At 43.2% G+C, this 20,787-nt stretch overlaps 1 protein-coding gene across 1 annotated transcript in view; it reads right to left on the bottom strand.

Moving 5' to 3' along the window:
• The window catches only part of cux1b (cut-like homeobox 1b), a gene marked incomplete at its 3' end in the record, with an annotated part of 60,769 nt that overhangs the window by 918 nt on the left and 39,064 nt on the right, over nt 1–20,787 (bottom strand). Inside the window, 7 exon segments of the mRNA XM_035679760.1 lie at nt 643–846; nt 15,171–15,267; nt 15,464–15,506; nt 15,850–15,908; nt 16,149–16,337; nt 16,798–16,902; nt 18,652–18,700. Coding sequence (XP_035535653.1) covers nt 643–846; nt 15,171–15,267; nt 15,464–15,506; nt 15,850–15,908; nt 16,149–16,337; nt 16,798–16,902; nt 18,652–18,700 — 746 coding nt within the window.

The following is a 20,787-nucleotide window of genomic DNA, read 5'->3' as shown; positions in this document are numbered from 1 at the left end:
AACCCCTGGCTGCTGCAGCAAGGACTCTGACTTGTAGTTGTCAGGTGAGCTACCTCAGTGCCCCCTGAATATTACAATTTTTAAAGAGAAAGATTATCCTTTCAGAACAGAATGTTTAGCATCTGCCTTGTCTTCATTTTTGTCATTGATAAATTGAAAGTGAGTTGTTTTCGCTTGAGAGAGAAATTGGCTTATCCCCGCTGCGTAAACAAACAAAGACAAGAGGATAAAGGAGACTGAGCTAAACACAAACACACACTCCCACTGACAGTCAGTGTGTCGGTTGCCAGCTTGTACAGTTGATACAGTACACTGCTGTTTGGGGTGAATTAACTCCATAATGTTCCAGTGGTTAAATTCGAGGGACTGATGCAACAAGCCTTTAAGGTGTAAAGGTTTAAATTTAAATAAATTAGAACTTCTTCAATTCTGTGTGCACTTAATTGTACCAATTCAAAAGTGTCACTTTGAGATATCCTGGAGGGGCTTCTGTAACTTTTCTTTTAGTCAAGGGGAGGGTCCAAAAAGAATTCTCTCAAAAACACTCAAAAATGTGATATTAAGTGAATCATAATGTTCAGCCCTCCACTCCACACAATCATTGTTGTATAGTCCCTCAAGATTTGAAATCCAAGGACCTACCAGTAAACATAGCTGAGGCCTCCTTGATCGGCTCTGGAATGCTGCCCATGTCGCTGACCTCCGAGCCGTCTGCGTCAGGGCGCGGCAGGGAGGACATGGCTTGGATGGTGCTCAGGTCGTGCTCCAGCTTCAGGATGAGCTCCTTCTGCTCCGTGCTGGTCCGCACGGCAGACGAAAACTCCACCTGCAGCTCTGCGTAACGGCCTGTGGAGAGTGGAGAGGAAAGGTGAATTATTTTTTATTCAGGTTCCTCGTTCGTCTACGTATTTTGTTTTTAACTGTCAAAATAACTCACCTGTGGAAGGCGTAAATGGCAGAAGCAGTCCAACATCATGAAAACCCCCTGTAAGAATCCCCCTTACTATCTAGTCTTTCCTGGCTTTCTAACTGATCTCTTTCTCTGAGAATACTTATTTCACAGAACCATCCAACAAAGTGTTCAACAAAGCACATTTCCAACATGATTTTTGGCAAAGAAAAAAAACTACCACAGCACACTTTTAGTATTTGTATAAAAGAGATTTACTTCAATTATCACACCTAGGGTGCATGTGAATAATAATGATGATGAATCAAATGTCAATCATAACAAATACATTGTGAACGTTTCATACAGTGATATTGCTTTTCAATGTTGTAGAAGGGACTGTTTTACAGTGCTGAGAACAAACAACATGATACGTTTAGTAAATAGAAAGATAAAGAAACAATGATACATGAGGAAAAACGAAAGGGAGGGAGACCCCAAAGGAGAAAAAAGCATCTCAGGAGTGACAGAAGTGCTAGGGAAACAACTTTCAAAAAACATCTTAACCATCCCTTTACAGTCATGCAGCCTTTTGTACTACAACACACATGTACGCGCACACACACTCACAAAAAAAAAAAAAAGCAGTGGGAGAAGTTATGAGAATTATTACTTCCACATTGTTGATGACAGGTTGGACAAATCATCTAAAAACACTCTGAACTTGCTAAAGCCTCAACAAGCATCTTAAAGCTTTCCAAAAGGGGAGGGGGGGTGAAGATCTCCCCAGGTCATTTGGTTGTCAGACTACACTGTGGTTTAAGCTATGGGTGAACCGAAGCGACGACACAAGGTAGCAACATTTCCGAAAAAACAAAAACAAATAAACTGTCAGCAACCTTTCAACAGAGGTGGATAACTACTTCACTATTTGGCTTTTTGCTTCCTCTTTTAAGTCTTGCGAGCATTTGCTGAAATGTTTGACCCAGAGTTGATCTCTGGGTGTTATACTTGTACAGTTAAGCATTAGATAACTGAAGAGATAAAGAGGAAATGGTTTAAGACTTAAAAATTAGCTGGAGCCAATGTGAGAGTTGAGTGAAAAAACAAAAAAAGCACGCAAGTAAAGTGGAGGGGGAGTTTAAAGGATGAGTGTATTGTGCTGTATTATGTGTGTATGTATTACTGAGTGTGCTATGCATACAGCACCACTGATTCGGAAAGTGTTTCCTTACAAAACCCACTTCATAAGATATATTCTAAAAGTATTACAAAAAACATCTGAGGTTTTTTCTTTCTTTCTTTTTTTCCTGAATATGGTGACCAGTGCTGCTGTTCGGGCTTCCATTACAACTAATATGTCAAATGAATAACCACTACTTCAACAGATCATACAGTAAAGCTTTACAACTTCAGAAAACATGATATGATATACAGCATCTGTTACACCTTTACAATGTTATTCAACAGTGTATAGAATCATCTGATTTAAATTTGTAGAAAAATATCTGTGGATCATGGAAAAGTCCTGAATCGTCCCTTCTCTTCTCCTGCCTTCAAACAAAAGCATACTGTGACAATAGTGAATCAATAGCTACTTGATCGACTGTATTTACACGTCTCTTTTCCAAATAACCATTAGAATTGGCACACGTCATTATCAATACCTGTAGTGCCATTATTAATGTCACAGCAAACCTGACACAAACAGAAAAATACAAAATGCCCTATGAATAAATTCAGTGTTATTACAGTGTACGCTGTTTCTGCATGCTTCCTCCTTCATTCAATGCTCTGGCCTTTCGCTGCTAGTTTAGGTTATGTACAACGTAAGAAATGCATTGTGGGAAAACAACTGTCTGAAATAAGACCCGGACCGAAGCGCATCTGCAGGTCAGTCATAAGAATACACGAGTTCATTTTCTTCCTTTTACTCTTTCACTGCACCCCAGCAATTATATACAACCCTCTCCGGAGAGCTGAGAAAAGTCGAGTTTAAAGTACCAATATGAAGTGGATGAGAAATAAATTTGGATCGAGATACAACGGGATATATTATGAACAAATCAGGTGAAATCGTCTACAACTAATGACATCACTAGTTTGGTGCCCTGCTTGGCAGTTAAAGGCACAAATCTGATGATCTCACATGGTTTAGGTGAGTTGATGGATCTGGCTATAAAATGGCAAATGGGTTAAGTGCTTATACTTTACAGTAGCTATTTATCACCATAAAACATACTGCGAGTGTCCAGTCCAAGCAGTCCAACAGAAGGCAATGAGCCCTCAGTATTCTGCAGAAGACAGATGTTTCACATCAGTCGTCCACAGGAAGAGCCAATGTTTGTGGAATTTTACAATTACCAGTTACATCAGAAAATCCAATTTCAGCTAATGCATCTTAATGCAGTGCAATGAGGTTATCGGTATCTTTTGACAGGCTGCCAATATATCTGGATGTACATTCAGGGTAAGGAGAGGCTTAAGGATGGACTGAGGAGATTCTGGATATAAACCAACTCATAATATCTACAACTGTACAGGACAATGGCCCTTTTCTGTCACATAGTTACCTGTAGTTTGAAATAAGGGGGCTTCTGTAAAAGGATACAGATTATCATGTAGAAAACATGGGTACAGCTATCTTATGTTTCAATTTTAGTGTTAGGATGCGGATGCGGAGTCTGTGCTTGGTTCACAACCACTTTTAAAAAAAGGCATTGTTGTAGTGTTTACAGACCCTGTCCAAGGTAAGATCCTAATAAGTGCTTTGTTACAGACTGCAATATAAATTCTGCATAATCATAGGCTGGCTATCTGTTCAATCTGGCATAGCACACCTGCTAGCTGGTACACTTCTCTAATCTCAATTTGGCAGATATGACCTCTTTCAAGTTAACACGTGTTCTCAAGTTTAGGTAATTTCATTTGACCTATTTGACAAAGTGTATACATTTGGACCTGTTAATTATGTTAATATGATTAACGAGTGGGCGAACTCTATCTAAAGAAAGCTGCATGCTCTGCCGAGCGTTAGTGTTGGGCTTGCCCAAGAAACAGCCAGAAAAAAAACAAAACGAAAAACAAAAACCCATTATCGGAGAATAGAAAACAGGAAAAGAGATATGCTATCATATATTCACTGATCTTGATATGTCCTTTGTTTTTTCTAGCTAGCAATTTAAGAGCATAACAGTTGTGGTAAAAGCTTTATGCTTACGGGAGCATGAATTGTAGCAAACACATTTTTCAAAGCTATTGAAATGACACTAACTTTAGGATTCATGAATATACAAACAAATGAGAACTAGTACATCTTTGTAAATATTAACCAATACTGCCGGCAGTCTATACGTCTAATAAAAATGTTACTTGCCCTCAGGAACAGTATAATCCCTTAAAAAATAGACAACTCAAATGATAAGACATTAAATGAAAAATACAGCACCTATAAATAAGCAGAATAAAAACCAAACTATAAATGCAAAATAGCAATAAAACCAAGCTACAGTAAATCATAGTATTACACTACTTTGTGAGAAGATTAATGTAATGGTAACGCATCAAACAGCTTAAAGAAGGGTGTCAGTTGTGCACTAGTAGTGTGTGCAAGTAGATACGAAATATGACCCAACTCATTGGAAACACTGAACACTCCTCAATCGCACACACTTGTGCACACGCATGTATTGACAGGCGTGTGTGTACATGCACCCGCGCACACACACACACACACACACACACACACACACAAAGGGGAGGCAGTAGGCTGACAGGCACTGAGGGCTTGTGTGGGACAGGGAGGAGGTGATATGCCTTATAATTTGTAGTGTATACAGTAGAATTCAATGCAAAAGACTAAACATCCCTGGATACAGGACAGACTGGAGGAGAGTGGTAACTACTCATACCAGGGTTGGGGTGAATTCACTTTGACGGCAATCTACAGGAAGTACAGATTAATCAAGTACTGTACATTGCAATTTATTCACTAAAACCCATATTTTCAGTCAGAAATTTCATTATTGATAATCTTCTTAAATTTAATTCTGAGTGAATTGACCTCGACCCTGACTTACATGCAGGCAAATACAAATGCACACGAGACACATACACACACAAACGAACACACACACACACACACACACACACACTCTTCCTGATTTGGCCTATAAAAAGATGTGTGTTTGTGAACAGAGAAAAGTTGTCGGTGGTGCAGACACACACACACCCAGCAGGTCCAGTGCTGGGTAAAGCTGTGACGTGCACAACCTAAAACAACAAGAGACACGTAAGTATCACCATGTCAGACAGCTACAGTACTACGTGAATTCATTGTATCGTATTTCAGCAACGCAACATTATTCCATTCTAATTCGATTTTTTTTTAAAAACAGTAACTTGTTATTCTCTTTTCTCATTTTGTACTAATTAAAAATGCTTCCTAAAATTCCCTATTTTGTACTCTTTAGAGTCAATAGACTGTGCAATCTCTTATTGGCAACCAAATTGCAATATCAAAAAAAGAGATCATCCTTCATCCTTAAAAGAAGGGTTTAAGGAGGCAAAAAGAGGGTTCCTTCCTTCCTTCCTCTTCAGATGAGTGCGTGTGTTTGTGAGGAATTAAGAGATCCTTCTGGCCATCACATGGCTGTCAGCAGGATAGGATATGGGACACAACAGGTCAAAGTTCATTTTTCTTACATCAGTAACCATGGCAGCTCAGCCGGCAGGCTTTCCACTACCCTCTTAAGAGTGTAGGAGTGAGATAAAAAAGAAAACATGCTGCCATTGAGAAGAGAAAACACACACACACACACACACCATTTTTGGGTGTGTACACACACACACGCACAGGTGCACGCTGACACAACCCCTAACATACAAACACGCACACACACACACGCAGTGAGTGAAAAAGGCAAAGGGTTTGTAACAGTCACTCTACAGTGTGAAAAATGAGGCGTCTCACTGAGTGAGGGGAGGTTTGTGGACACTTGGGAGGTGAGAAGAAGAGCGGAAAAAATCTCCTTTAAGAAAGTGAGAGTTCTTGTAAGAGAGTTCCTGTCTCTATCTATCATCTATCAGTGTCTATCACTGTGACAGCTGCTGTGTCAGGCCTTGCCTGTGTTACTGAGTCCAGGTTTTGACCCCAGCTGTGGGTCAGACCCCAGCTCAGGACTAACCAGTCTGGTGCACCAGTGGCTGGTGATAGGGGGAGGTACAGCAGGGCCGGAGGCCAGCAGGACGGCTAAGTGCTTTTCTCAGTACAAAAACAAAACTCAGTTTAAAAAAAAAGGAGAGACACGTAAGTTCTCTTATTTTGTTCTTCTAAGTATTCAGTAAATCTTCTTTTTAAGGGTTTTGCCAACCACTCTTTGTTTCTTTCCTCTTTTCGGGAAAGCTTCTATGTAATAAAAATGGCTGCTGAGCTTGACTTTGGCTGTGTCCACTCTCCAACTGGAACAGAGCAGGAGGGGTCCAAGGTTAGAGGTCGTGAGGTTATGAGACAAGAGGGATGAAGGATGGTCAGGGGGAGCTAAAACTCCCACTCTGAGGGATCCTCTTTGCTGGCAGCCTTCTCCAGCCTGTGGATGATGTTATTGAGATTGGCTGCTTTCTTCTTGCGCAGATTGTTGTCCCTGGGGTTTCTGGCAGGGCCAGAGGCTTGGATGTTAGTACTAGAGGCAGAGCTACAGGGGGATGCCTCTGTGAGGCTGAAGAGCCCCAGTCCACCCTGTCCACAGCTGGAGCCTGGCCCGGCTAAGCCTGAGGTGGTGCAGTCTAGCTCGGCAGGGGAGTTATTAGAGCCCCCTGCTTCAGACTCAGCTTCCATGTCGTGGTCTTTGCATGCTCCTCTGTGATCCTCCAGGCCAATGCCCAGTCCCTGGCGTATCTCCACTGTGCCCTCAGATTCTGTCCCATCACAGCTGTCCCCTTCTCCTGATTTGGACCCGCGGAGGGACGGGGAGCCCCCCTCACTGCCAGGCCCTAGCCCTCCAGCTGCCTGGATCTCTTCTATGAAGAGCTCTCGCCGGATACGTGACCTAGTAGAGACACATGAGTTCAGTCATGCTACTCGAATACTGAAATGCAATTTGTCAGACGTGAAGCACTTGAAACAGACGTGAAGCATTTGAAACTATACTGATGTCAAAATATTGTATGAGTGAACTGAACAGGGCAGGAACTAAAGCCCTTCCTGGTTGCCATGCCCATTTATTTAAAAATATAACATGATCTATTATGCACAGTCAACCTAGAAAATTCATTCATGAAGATATAATATTATTAATTGCAAACTTACAAATTAAGATCAATAAAGCAAACAGAATTACAAGCAACAAAAATACTGTTTTATATGAAAATTATATTTACTCAAATAATCTCAAATACCCTTTGAAGAACAGCCTGTGATGAACACTTGAGGGCAATAGATCAATATTCAAGTGCGTCTCTTTTCCAAATCCTGACCTGTAATTATGGAACCAGTTGATGACAGTACTAGTCTTCAGGTTGAGCTGGGAGGCCAGCTCCTCAATGGTTTTTGGGGAGGGATAGGGCTTCTGCTGGTAGGCCTTTTTCAGGGCCTCCTTCTCTTCGGGGCCCAACACCACCCTGGGCTTCTTCAGGTGCTGCTGTCCTGGGCTCTGAGAGCCTTGGATGTAATCCGGTCCCAATAAGCCTCCATCCACAGAATGGCCATCACTCAAGGAGCTCAACCGCCTCTTCATGTAAGCTGAACAGTGACACAAAAACAAGAGGGAGAAGTCAGTACCTCAGAAAATATATGAACAAATATGGAGAATGTATGCAGCAGTTTGGTGATCTGCTACAGAATGTAGTTAACAGAGGCTGGTATCTTTGTCGATGAGCACTCTTCATGTGACGTAGAACTATTCCAAACAGCTATCATGGATTGGCTGATCAATAGAAAATGAATCAGTGGCAATTTTGATGATAAATTAATTGTTTAAGCAAAAACAGTAAAAAGTTTACCTGTTCAAGCTTTTCAAATATAAATATTTGGTTGTTATCTTTCTCTTCTATGATACTCCTTTGATATCTTTGGGTTTGGGACCGAAGATATTTGAAGGCGTGACCTTGGACTGATGGACATATTTCACAATTGACTGACATTTTATAGACAAAACAATCAATTAATCAAGAAGACAATTGGTGAATTAATAACTATAATGTATAGCAGCCCTAGACTGATTTATATTGTTTAAGCTTTTATGGAATATTCTGCAATCGCATTGACATTTTTAGTCAGGAGATTTCTGTACGCGTCAGGCGGTCATCAGAAGTCACTCACAGTGGATGTTCCATGTTTGACAGATGCATGACACCAGGAAATGTTTTGCCTTATCTACTGTATCAGACATTGTTCTAAAAAAATATTCCTGTCATCCTCTTCAAAGTCCACTAGATGGTGCTATTGCCTTTCTCAGGAATTCTAACAATGAAAGCATCACTTCCATTTTATAGCAAACAAGCAGCACCATTCACTCCGGGCACCAGCAGCAGAAAATGAACAGCTCATGGCAGCTTTGCATGAGGTTGACATTTTATCAACCCCAATACATACTGCCAGATATATTAGTGTTGTGGGGGAAAACCCCTCAAAGCAAGGTTAGACCACTCTGAAAGTTGTGTGCTGCCTCACAGGCTTGTACCACAAGGGTGAGAGGTCAAATACGGTTACTCTAGACTAGGTCCATGTCTTTCCTCCCGGCTCTGCTGTTGGCTAGGACTATTCCCAGTCCTATTTAGATGCATTACTTTGGGGTCAATAATCTAAAACGAAGTTGAATAGAGAGTAACCCCACCGGTCCGAGCCCTAAACCCACTGGTGTAAGGTCAGTTTTGTTTTTCTGCCCTTGTGTGCGTAGTTTGCGATATCAGGAGGGTAAACAGATCCTGGATGCTTGTGCCTACTGGCAGGTTCAAATATGTGTACATGCCAGCTCTACAGAGAGCGAGAGCTTGAAGTGGGCAGTCAGGGGTCACTGTGAGGCAGCAAGGAGGCTGAGGCCTCTCGGCTTTGCTGATTCTTAAACGCATCATGCAAACAGAGGGGAATAAAGAATGATGGAGTGATAGAACGGGCTATGGGCTAACAAATGATAAAAATACGAGCTTATAGACACTGGTGATTATTATGATGATGACGATGATGAAGAGGAGTGCTGATGACTGTGAGTAAGCAGGCCCCCGGCAGTCCCCTAGCTGTCACATCTAATACAGTATGTGATGTCTGCAGTCCTGATTGGTACTGACATCACACCAAGATGACTGTGATCTGCACAACATGCTCTGCTGTCCTGCACAAAGGATATTGTGTGTGCAGATGTGCATGGGTAATTCAAAGGCTGCTGCTTGTGTTGTTGTTTTTTGGAGAATGTATTTATAAAATAAATACATGGTTAAGCAGATAACATGGAGGTTTTGCCTTTTGTTTATTATCTCTGAAGACATGTGGCTCTATATCGCTCTGTGTGCCTTTGTTTTCTAATCTTTGAGATTTTACTACACACACACCTTTCTTCTCCAGCCGTTTCATGTCCATGAGTTTCTCCACACTGTGTGGGTCCTGGAGCCAGAGCTGCATGCGGACGAAGGGCTCTCTGCCCTTCAGGCTGAGCTTGTGCCAGGGTTTGGGCCTGGCCAGCAGGTCTGAGACAGAACCCTGAGTCAGACCCAGGATAGTCTCCCCAAACAGACGCTGGCCTGGTTAGGCGAGAGAGAGCGAGAGCGAGAGCGAGAGAGAGAGAGGGGAAATGAAATGATCATTTAAGAGAACCGACTTAAAAGCTGAATAATGAATTCAAAGAAAGAGGAAGACAACCGCACAGAAAGCATCCCCATGTATGTTTCTTACCAAGGTTATTATCAGTCAGCACCTCCTTAACCTTTTTGGTTATGGCGTAAGTATCTAGCTCAGGAGACATTGCGACCATTTCCTGGATGCTGAGACCCGAATGACCAGGTACAGGTAGTGGGGTGCCGAGCTGAGACTCCCCACCTGAGGGATCCTCAGACAGAGTTTTGAGACTGGAGGACGAAGCCAGTGGATCCCCTGTGAGACCGTTTACAGACTCCTCAGCTGAACTAAGGGGCGACTCTGGAGCAGGGCTGCAGCTTGCTGATGTCTTTGGAGTACCCTCTGCATGAACAGAACAGACAGGGCGAGAAAGATCATGCAGGTTAGAAGACACGTTACTATGTATCTCCTCTCCCTGCTGGGCTTGGGAGGGACTTCAGTCATACTACATCAATTAATTTAATTCCTGTTAAACAAACAGCAAAGGTGCTTAAGTTTTCATTTTGAAGCTTTTTTGGCTTCCACCTCCTATTCCTTCATCTCCCTGTCTCTGTCTGTGTAGTACTGCTGTGCAGCTCAGCAGGCTGGAAGAGAGCAGTCATGAGGAGCTGTCAGTGTACATTAGCTGCTGTTTACACCCCCAGAGAGAAAGAGAGACACGCACACGGACGCACACACACACACACACACACAGAGCTGCCATCTGGCGCTGCAACACTAACTTGTCTATGACATGACAAACCAGCAGCTTGCTGGCTGACACTGCCACAGCACTGAGGATGGGGGGATGGTGGGGGGAGGAGGATGGAGGGGGCTGGTGTGGGAGGCGGAGGGTGGGTGCAGTGAGTGACAGACAGACTGACAGTAACAACTAGCCACTAGCTCTAATCAGACATTCAGAGTAATGCTCTAGGAAGCCTGGTTTTGTGAATCCATATACTCTATGTGCTGGTGTGTGTGTGTGTGATTTGTTTACCTTGGTTCTGAGCTTGCTGGATATGTGTGTTTTGCCCCTGGTCTCCATTGAGCCACGGCTGCATGCGGAGGTATGGCTCTCTGTTCCTCTGGTTCAACTTGTTCCACGGTTTGTGTCGAGACAGGCTGTCACTCAATATTCCCTGAAACACAGAATCGGAGAATGGCTCAGACAAGCAACCGCTGTAGAGTAAAAACAGAGTAATAAAAACAAGAGCAAGGGCACAAACATACAACACAAGCTTTTTTTTGTCTCCCTTTACCTCTTTGGAGTCCTCCTGGTTGTGGATATCATCTCCTGTCTGGCTGCTTATGGCCCTGCGGTGGTCTGTATGCATGTTGCTCCACCACTGCTCTCTCCAATAACCCACTCCTCCAGAACTTCCGGAGCGGTTCAACCCCTCAGAGCTCCGACCCAGCCTGAAAGCTCCATCAGTGGACAAATCAATCCCTGAAGAAGCCCTGCCCTCTCTCTTCACGCTGGAGCTGAAGTCCAGGATAGGAGATGGGGATGAAGGGGAGGACAAGAGGGAGCTGTGGGGCTTCTTGAGGGAGAGTGCCAAGGGGTTATAAGGGGGGAGGGGAGCAGTGAGCGGGGAGCTCAGGAGGTCCCTCTGAGATAGTGATGCTGTAGAGGAGGAAGAGGAAGACGAAGCTTTAAGTATGGGCTCCAGTGCAGCCTGTTGGGCCTCCATCTCTCTGCGAGCTTGCTCTAGGATGGAGCGGATAGCCTCATCTGATCCGCTGCCCCCTCCTCCTCCTCCTCCTCCTCCTATACTGCCTCCTCCCCCTCCTTTCAGTCCTGCATACGAGGGTTGTGCATGGGACAAGTCTGTTGAGGGAGGAGAAAAGGGCCATCATGAGAGACACCGACTAACACTCACAGCCACAATGTATCATCTTTAATGCTTTGAGTCGTCTGGAGATGGGGAAAAAAAAAAAAACACTACGACTCACCGGCTTTCTGCACCTGCAGCTCTCTTTTGGCCTGCTCCAGAATCGACTTGATAGCCTCATCTGAACCCGCCTCTGGGGTACGGACGCGGGCGGTAATGTTACCTGTAAGGAGAGGAAGAGGGAACGGGAGGAGATGAAAAATCTTGTCAGATTAAAAAGCAGAGATAACCAACAATAACAAGCCTATAAGAACATCAAATAATTACACCATAGCACAGCACAAAGAACAACATTCCCACCACTGAGCTACAAGGCAACTACACTGGAGGGATTGTCATAATTTCTCTGGTCCCTTCGGAGCTCACACATGCACACGTGCTACAGGGTTCATACAGTAAATGCTCCCCACAGAATAACAACTACCAATAAAATCCCTAAATACACATGCTGGCTTTTCCTTTGACGCAAGTCACTGGAACTGTGCGGTTACCTTCAAGGCACATGTATATCTGTGTGCCTGGCCGCAAATTAATAAACGCCAACTCACGCGCACACACGCACACACACACACCATAGATACAGTTCACCCCAACACAAACATGCCACACAGACAGAACGTGCTACAATCTCTGCGTGTGAAGGGGACAGACCTGTGTGTGAAGCTGTATTGGAGAGGGCTCTCCGCTTCGGAACATCCTGAAACACTCGGCTAAGCTGGGGCTGGCCTGAGCCCTCTGTTAAAAACAATATACCACACACTATGTTACAGCACTTGTGTGTTTTGTTTTTTGTTTTACAGCTAGACTAAATGGTGCCCTATAATGCTCTGCAAATATATGGAATGTGTGGACACTTCCATCCAATGCACATTAAAGTACCATAAATGCATTGATCTTCTCCATCTGTGGCCTCAGTATGAATCAAACCTCTGCCTCTAACAGGAATATTAAACTACAACAAAGACATATGATGGATAAAATATTTAATAGCACACATTAATCAGGGGCAAACTAACTGCAATCTTGTTTTTAACACGGGCAACGTCTAAGACTAGGGTGGTACACTTGGTTATATTTTTTGTACCACTGAGACCACCTTCAATCAGAAATGTCCTGATGCATGAACAAAAGCAGGCCCAGGCTAATCGAATCTACCCGTAGTTAACAGTAGCCCTGCCTTCCTCCTGGTTCCCACCAATCAATACTATTGATGTGTGAAAGGTTTCTGTATTGACCACGATAGCTAGGAGAGACTCTTGGGATCAGTGCGTGACTAGGAACTCATTCAAAACACACAGGTGTGGCACAGGATGGGAGTTAGGAAAGAGGAAGAAAAATAAAAAGCTAGTCCATATTGACAGGCTAATCAATGGCTCTGTGCAGGGCTGAACACACACACACACACACACACGCAAGACACATACACACACACACTCACGCACGCACAGACACATTAAAGATACACCGACTCACCTCTCTGCCGTCCCTGAATGCTGCGCAGTGCGAGGATGTTCTGCTCATCTGCGAGGAACTGCCTCATCTTGTGGAAGGGCTCCTTCCCTCGGATGGTTAGCTTGTTCCAGGGCTTTGGTCTGGCCAGGATCTCACTGACTGAACCCTGGGACAGTCCCAGCACATAGTGGCCAAACACACGCTGACCAATGTTGTGCTTGATCAGCTGCTCTTTCACCTGCCGGGCAATCTCTGCTGTGTCCATGTCCTCCCCGTCCAAAATACTTCCTGTGGTGGCGTCAGAGTGGCTGGGTGATGGGGAAGGGGCGCTGCCAGCGGTGCTGCTCCCATTAACGGGAGCCATGTCTGGGCTGGCTGGAGGTGGCTGAGGGCTGCTGGCTGCCAGTGGGATGGCAGCAGAGCCAGAGCCAGGGGTGGAGGTAGGGAGGGAGCTGAGGGTTGGGGTGAAGGGGGTGAACAGTAGAGCCCCACTGGGGATTCCAGATGATTCCTGCAAGGCTTTGGAGTAGAAGGTCTGGAGCAGCTGCCGCTGGATCAGGGAGTTCAAAGCCATCTTACCACCCACCAGAGGGAACACAGGGGAGTAGAAGTCCTGTCCAATGCCCGTAGGAGTGAAAGGGTGCGTTTCGCCGCTGCTGGTGGTGGTGGCAGTGTTGAGGGGGTCCGTATGAGTGCGAGACAGAGGAAGCTGGGAGGAGGAAGGAAGAGAGGGAGGGGGAGGAGGGGGCGAAGAAGAGGGGTCGCTGGGCATGGTCTCCTCCTTCGATGAGGACTCTTCTGTCCCTTTTCGCCCGGCTGACCCTACAAGAAAGGTCAAACACACCATGCATTATGGGGGAGTCAACAAAAAAGGGGTTCCAAAAAGACAGAGAAAAAAAATGAACAAAAGTTGAAAGTTATCTTAATCAAGTCTTTTCCAAATTAGTGAACTTTGTTTTCCTTTTTTGCCAACCCCCCCAGACAAAGTGCCCATGCATTTGTGATTTCAACCTTTCTTGTAAGCCACAGCCTGGAAGAAAAAAAAGGACAAACAAAACAATTGACACTGTGCCATTTAGGCAGATTAGCTTGGCCCAGGGCTCAGTCGCTCTCTCTCTTGCAGGCAAAGTGGGAGTAACTGGACAGGGTAAAATGATGTCCTTAGATAGCCAATACACCATGTGAGTCCTCTTCCATGCTGCTGCGGTGTGTTCCTAAACACTGAATTATTCCATTGTAGATGCAGTATCATAGTCTTTAGTTCATAAAAAAAAATACATCCAGGAAAAAAATTGGAGCAATAAAACTCTTTTGAAAAACATTTTTTATGGCTAAACACAAAACAGATGCATGTCACCGAAAAACAAAACAAAACAAAACAGAGACTGTACAGCTCTGCTGACTCTGAGTAAAGGCCTTATTTCACTTCTTTCCTGAATAGTTAAAAGACTGATTACATTTTCACATTCACCAAAACAAATAAATAAACTATATTTTCTCAGTCTCGTAACTACTGGAATCCATCTTGATGATAAGCGCTGGGAGAAATATTATTATAATGCATAACCATTGAGACTTAACATGATTGAGTAAGACAGTAAGCTCCCCTTACTGTGAATGTTAATCAATTCAAAGCTATTCAACTATTCAAGCCTAAAGCCATGACATTTCAAACCCATAAACACTGTTGCAGAGGGCAAGAGTCCTGATTGTAGGGACGATAGTATGGTGTCCTCATTTTTGTGTACTGCAACTTCGTTACTGTTCAGGTTGACCTCCTGCTGCGGTATTCAAAGACTCCAGAGATACATTTTCCTCCTCCAAAAAGTGTGAGACTAAAGCAACAACATTTCTGTACCATGGCAGAGCATTTCTTTTGTATATTGTGGACCCAATATTGCAAATCATTCCAAAAACATAAAGAAATAGTTAAGTATTCTCAGAGAAAAAGAATCTATGTACATACATGCAGCATGTATGCACTACCCTGATGCGAAATCTTTACAGCCTTACCTGCAGCTGAGCCCTCGTCTAAGCTCCCATGAACACTGGACTGAGGTTTTGCAAAGACTGTCTGGCCAATCTTGATGAACCCAGACCTTAATAAAACCTTACATTTGGGCAGACTTACCGCTGAGCTCAGTGTTGGCAATGCGCAGAGCGGCGCTCTCAGATTGAAGACTACGGTTCCTCTCCAGCAACAGCACCTCCAGAGGTTTGGATGAGTCCTGATGGAGGGGACGAATGGAACGGAAATTAAAATGAGACTTTTCTTTAGAAACTTTGTTCCGGCCTCCTTGTTCAAATGCTTGTTTTTAGTGATCTAGTTTGTACAATTTTGTTTTATCACTGACCTAATTACTAGTACTGCAACAGTAAGTCTGTTGTTTCATTTCACTTTTGTCTGTAGATTGTAACTTTTACCTGCACGGAGTCAGATGTTCCAAACTCCATAGACTTGAGGATACTGAGGGTAGAGAGATAAAAGAAATTCATATGAACCCTCTACAAAGACACATGCACACACATTTACACACATCACACCTTTTCTATTTCTGTCGCTTTAAGGACAAAGAAAGGATAGAAGGGCAGGAGACACAATATAACAGAAACAGAACAGAACAGAAATACAAGCTTCACCTTCATAAGGCCACTCAATTGAGTTACACATCTTAAATGAGGACACGCATCTTGTTTAACATTGTTAAAGACATCAAAGGCATGCAATAAATAAAGCTGTGCTGGACACAAACACACACACACACACACACACACACAAGCACATACACTCCTCTATGACAGCTCCTCACCTCAACTCCTTTTTCACCTCCTCATAATCAGCTTGCTTCTGCAGTTTCTCCTCCAGTTCCTGTAGATTACAAAGACATGAAATGAAATTAAAACAAATAAAATAACAAAAGTAATCATTGGAATTTTTACATTCCTTATGGATTTTGTTCTAATTTCAGTGACTTAACTCTAGATAACTGAACTGAATAAGTACATTTGTAAATATAGTTACAGGTATGATCAGAATAACAGGGAATAAACAATAAACATGTGAAAATAACTTAAAACAAAAAACTGCTGGTGTGTGTTTTGTTGGTACCTTGAGAGTGGCAGTCTTGCTGCTGAGCTGCTGCTCCAGCTGGGTGATCTGGGAGCTGGTGGTCTCTCGGAGTTTGGTCAGGCTGGCCTGCAGTCTCTGGACGTCCTCCACCAGCTGGGCGGTCTCCCTTTCTTTGGCCCTGAGCTCCGCCTCGAGACTTGAGTGGGATGCCACCTCGGCCGCCTGTTCCTAAAGGCCAAATAGGAAGGCAATTTAATCTAATGAGCAAAAGCTATGTGAGTCTTTATCATAGTTCCTGCTTTCAGATCAATTAATCACTACAACAATCAGGATTTCTATGCCAGACAGAAGTTAATCTATTCACTGATTATTGTTTTAAAAGGCCTCCTCCTTTAGGTCAATAATCAGAAGTAATTCATCACGAGCAGATACTTTGGTATGGCAGGCAGTCTTTAAGATAACTAAGTCTCACCACTGCAGTCTGTTGCACAGGTCCAATAAATCAGTTAATCAATACACCAATCACCTATTGACTCCAATGCCTGACCTTTAACACCAGTGGGTCCATATATTGAAGCTTTAATCAACTGATCGGTTCTAGCATAAAAAAAGGCCAAGCTGATCTTTAGCCTATCAATACCTCTTTGTCAGCCATTCAGTAAATCAGTGAAGCAGTGAAATGTGTTACCGTGTCAGGGTCGGCCTTGGCCGGGCTGCTCAGCTGCTGGGATTGGTTACTCAAGGACAGCCGCTCTCTGAGCGACTCTGCCTCTCTCTGAGCTGCTTCTGCTCGCTGGAAGGAGAATAGGAAAATCAACTTGTGGAGATTCTAACATTGTCAAACATGATCAGTCTACTGGTCAATTCAGTGCTACTGTGTAATGTATGTTTTTCTGGTGTACACTACACACATTTCATCTCAATTTCACACTAAGCCCAGAGAACTTAATATATGTCGGTCTGAGAGAGAAGACTGACAAGAGAATACTCTTCCAGTCCAAGAAAGAAAAACTTCTTCCTGTTAAAAAGTAAAAAGCGTTGAGCAAATGGCATTCCAAAAAGACAATTAAATGAAAATGAACAAAGTTTTCCAATATACCATCTTCTTCTACCAGCCAACTGTGTCTGTAAGGAAAGGAAGTCCACCCCCTTACAGCATAAACAAATATACGAGTGGAGGAGGGCTGAGAGAACACAAAGTAAGTGTGGAACGACGGTCGAGGGAGGATTTTTCCTTAATTGAAAATATTAAATTAGTTTTGAGAATTGAGATGATACCCGATGCCTCGTATTTATGGCCAAACTGCCATGCTCCAGTTGGGAATCATCTGTAACACTGGCCAACTTGCCATCATTAGGAGTTACAGGGAGCCGATTCCACAGTGTTCCTAATTGCAACCATATTGAGAGCTGTTATTGACTGGGTGGGAGTTGGACTGCTAGTCGCAAAAGAAAAATCCTGTTTTCCATTTTCTCCTTATAAAAGCGTATAAAAAGTCTGTGACTGAGCTGGAGGCCATGCTGTCATCCTCTGTAAACCTCAAATCAGAAGTGTGAATAGTGTGTGTGTGGCATTATAGTCGGAGCACTACCCTTCGGGCTAATATTAACATTACATGCCTATGCTACCCCTTTAGCCACAAATCATACTCTTAGGCTAATAATGAAAGTTAACAACAATGACATTAACAGATACCACAGGAATATTTACAACACAAGGGCAGAGGGCGCGCCAACAGGCTTATTTCAGCTGAATGGGTTTAGTAGGTGTGTAATAAACATGTAAAACAAACAGCAGCCCTCTCAGAAATAAGCAAGTCATTATTTGTTAATATAAGCCACATTTCATAGATTCTGAACAGATAGGAATATTTCTGTTTTAAAGGATAAGGATTGTGATGTTCTATATTTTTGGTACACGCATAAAAAAACAAATGTTGGTCTGTCTCTTAATGCTTTTTCCAACTTTCCCAGCCTCTGTCAGATCCATTCCGGTTTGTTCCTACTGAAGAAGTTTAGTTTTTTAAATAGCTTAATAATTTCTAAAACAGCTGAGCACTGTAGTTTTACTCAAATAGGAGTATATAGAGTATTTGTGGGGGACTATTTTCAGCCGTGGATTAATACACAGCTGCACTAGTGAATATTTACAAGAGCAAGAGACAGTGTATGTGGGATCAACACAAAACAAACTGCAGTACACATGTTTAATGTAATGAAGGAACACAATCCAACTTTGTGTCTCAATGATGTGTGTTTTCCAGTTTTTGGACGACAGTGGAGCTTTATGGCCATATCAGGCTTTGGATACACAGATGATACACAACATGTTTCACAACATTTGTTGACAGGAAGATAAATATAGAATAGACTAGATCCTTTGAATCAAATGTACTTTTTTGCAAAACACATTTTATGTTAACGATTTAAATCAAAGAACAGCTTCCTCAGTATTTTGACAAAAAACTTGTGGAGCCTGGTGTGACTGACAATTTGGAGAATGCTGTGTAAAAGTGTACAGCTGGGAAGTTGAGTGAGTTACCTGATTGGCTCTTTCCAGGTCCGTCATCACCATCTCAATCTCATCGGCCCTGAGAAGAACATTTACTGTTACAACAGAGGATGTGACCGGGATTTTAAGAGACTCACTTGAATACAGCACACAAATAAAAACAAGGAATGGATGAATGGATGATTCCCAGGAAGAACAGTACACTCTGCATCACGTGTGTGTGTGTGCAATTGTTTAGAGAGAACACATTTAGAGAATGCCGGTGCCGTGTCCATTAAGCTACTGTCTAAATATCACCTTAATCCATTGATTGTGAACTCCATAACCCAAACAGCTTGTATGTGTGCGTGCATACATGTATTTAACTGTGTGTGTATGTGTGTGTGTGTATGTGTGTGGGTGTGCACATGTAAGCCCCTAAACCCAGGCCACACTAAAACAGAGGGATTACATTAATAGAGCTCTAAGTCCTAATACAGCAGACTAATCTGCTATGAAGCTGTGTGATTGTGTCTGACTAATGGTCTGGATGGGGGCCATGGTTCACCTCTCACTTGCTAGAGGTCAGACAGCAGGAATACATCCCCGTAATACCACATATCATTGGAATTTGGGGAAATTGTTTAACAACACTCTTTTCATGAGTGCGGTGAATACCTATCGCTTTCCTACTAACAATGACCGAAATGTGGAAGAAACTTTGGGGACAAGGACAAAACAGCACTGAACACAGAAACACAGAATGTACAATTTTTGTAAGACTAGCATTCAATTTTAGGTTATAGACCATGCTTAAATAATTGCCTAAACTTGATTACCCTCTCTGTTAATTAGTTGTCAGTGTGTGTGTGTTTGTGTGTGCGCCCCGAAGATAAATTTTAAATGCATTTTGCTGCATGAGGAATTTACAATAAACGAATGCTATAAAATCCAGACAAAACTCCTTGGTTGCTGTTCAATGCAGTACAAAGACGCAGTGTGTATGCATGTGTGTTTATTTAAGACATTACGTTGCTGATAAGAATACACTGAATGCAAAGATGTGAGTGCATGTGCACTGCTGCGTCCATTAAGACCTTTTGATTTCACTGCAATCTTTTGACAGTGAACCCAATAACCCATGCAGCTTTTGTATTTGTGTGTCACAGTATAAGAAACAGTGTTATGTCCCATAGGCTTGAGTACTACTGATTTGAATGTGTTTAACAAAACAGACACAGTTGATATTAGGTCAACACTGTGCCACAGGCAATGCAGCAAAAAGAATCAGATGTGGGTGGGAGAGCTTTTCACTCTCCGCTTTTATTCTTTCCCTAACAGTTAAAAGGATCTAGTATGCATTTAAGCAACATAATAGTACACTACCTCACCAGCTTTTATCCTGTCTTAAGCTATAGTGTGCGGGACCCACGTGCGCACTCAATCGTGCTCCCGCACACACAAATGTAAGGTCAGAGAGCCAACAAGCCAGAAAAGCTTGTAATGGAGAGCGTTTATGGGTAGTAATGCAACCCAAATACACCACCGCTCCTGCTCCAAATGTGATCATTTAATCAAAGTACAGATGCACAAAGTCTTCTTAAATAACCTTTGGATTTGGCTGTATTTGGGAATTATAAAGGCAAAGCTAGAGGCTGAGGGCCAAAGCAGATCACAGGGAAGGGATTTTCTGCATATCCTGATACAGTCAGTCAGTCGCTGGGCAGGGCAGGAACTGTCCATGGCCAGCCAATGCACCCAGTGGAATTAATTCATCAAACACTGAACAGTAAAGGGAGGGTCCTTCGTAATGATAAATCCTGATTTTAGGCCACCAAAACTTATCTACAAAGCTCTATACAGCGGCCACAGGGAGGAGCTATAGAGTAGATGCACAGCTGTACTTGAAATCACATACACAAAACAACACATACTCACACACACTCTTTTGTACCATGAAAGCCAATGGGTGCACCCAGTGACATCAGTGAGCACTGTAGGACTTCTGAAACAAGCCCAGAGCCTCTAAGCCCCTACTGTACTTCCTCCATCTCAGACAGGCCTTTTCATCTCTTATCATCTTCTCTCTCTTGCTCCTCTCACTCAACCGGCTCCTTTTCTCTTCCACCCTCTGCCTGCCTCTATCCTTTCCTCTCAACCCGTTCCCTTCCCATTGCCCCCCCCCCC

Source organism: Morone saxatilis, unplaced genomic scaffold (genome assembly GCF_004916995.1).
Source record: "Morone saxatilis isolate NCDOM2014 unplaced genomic scaffold, NCSU_SB_2.0 Contig8, whole genome shotgun sequence".
NCBI lineage: Eukaryota > Metazoa > Chordata > Actinopteri > Moronidae > Morone > Morone saxatilis.
The sequence above is the reverse complement of the archived record's forward strand: the minus strand, read 5'-3'. Positions and strand labels throughout refer to the sequence as shown.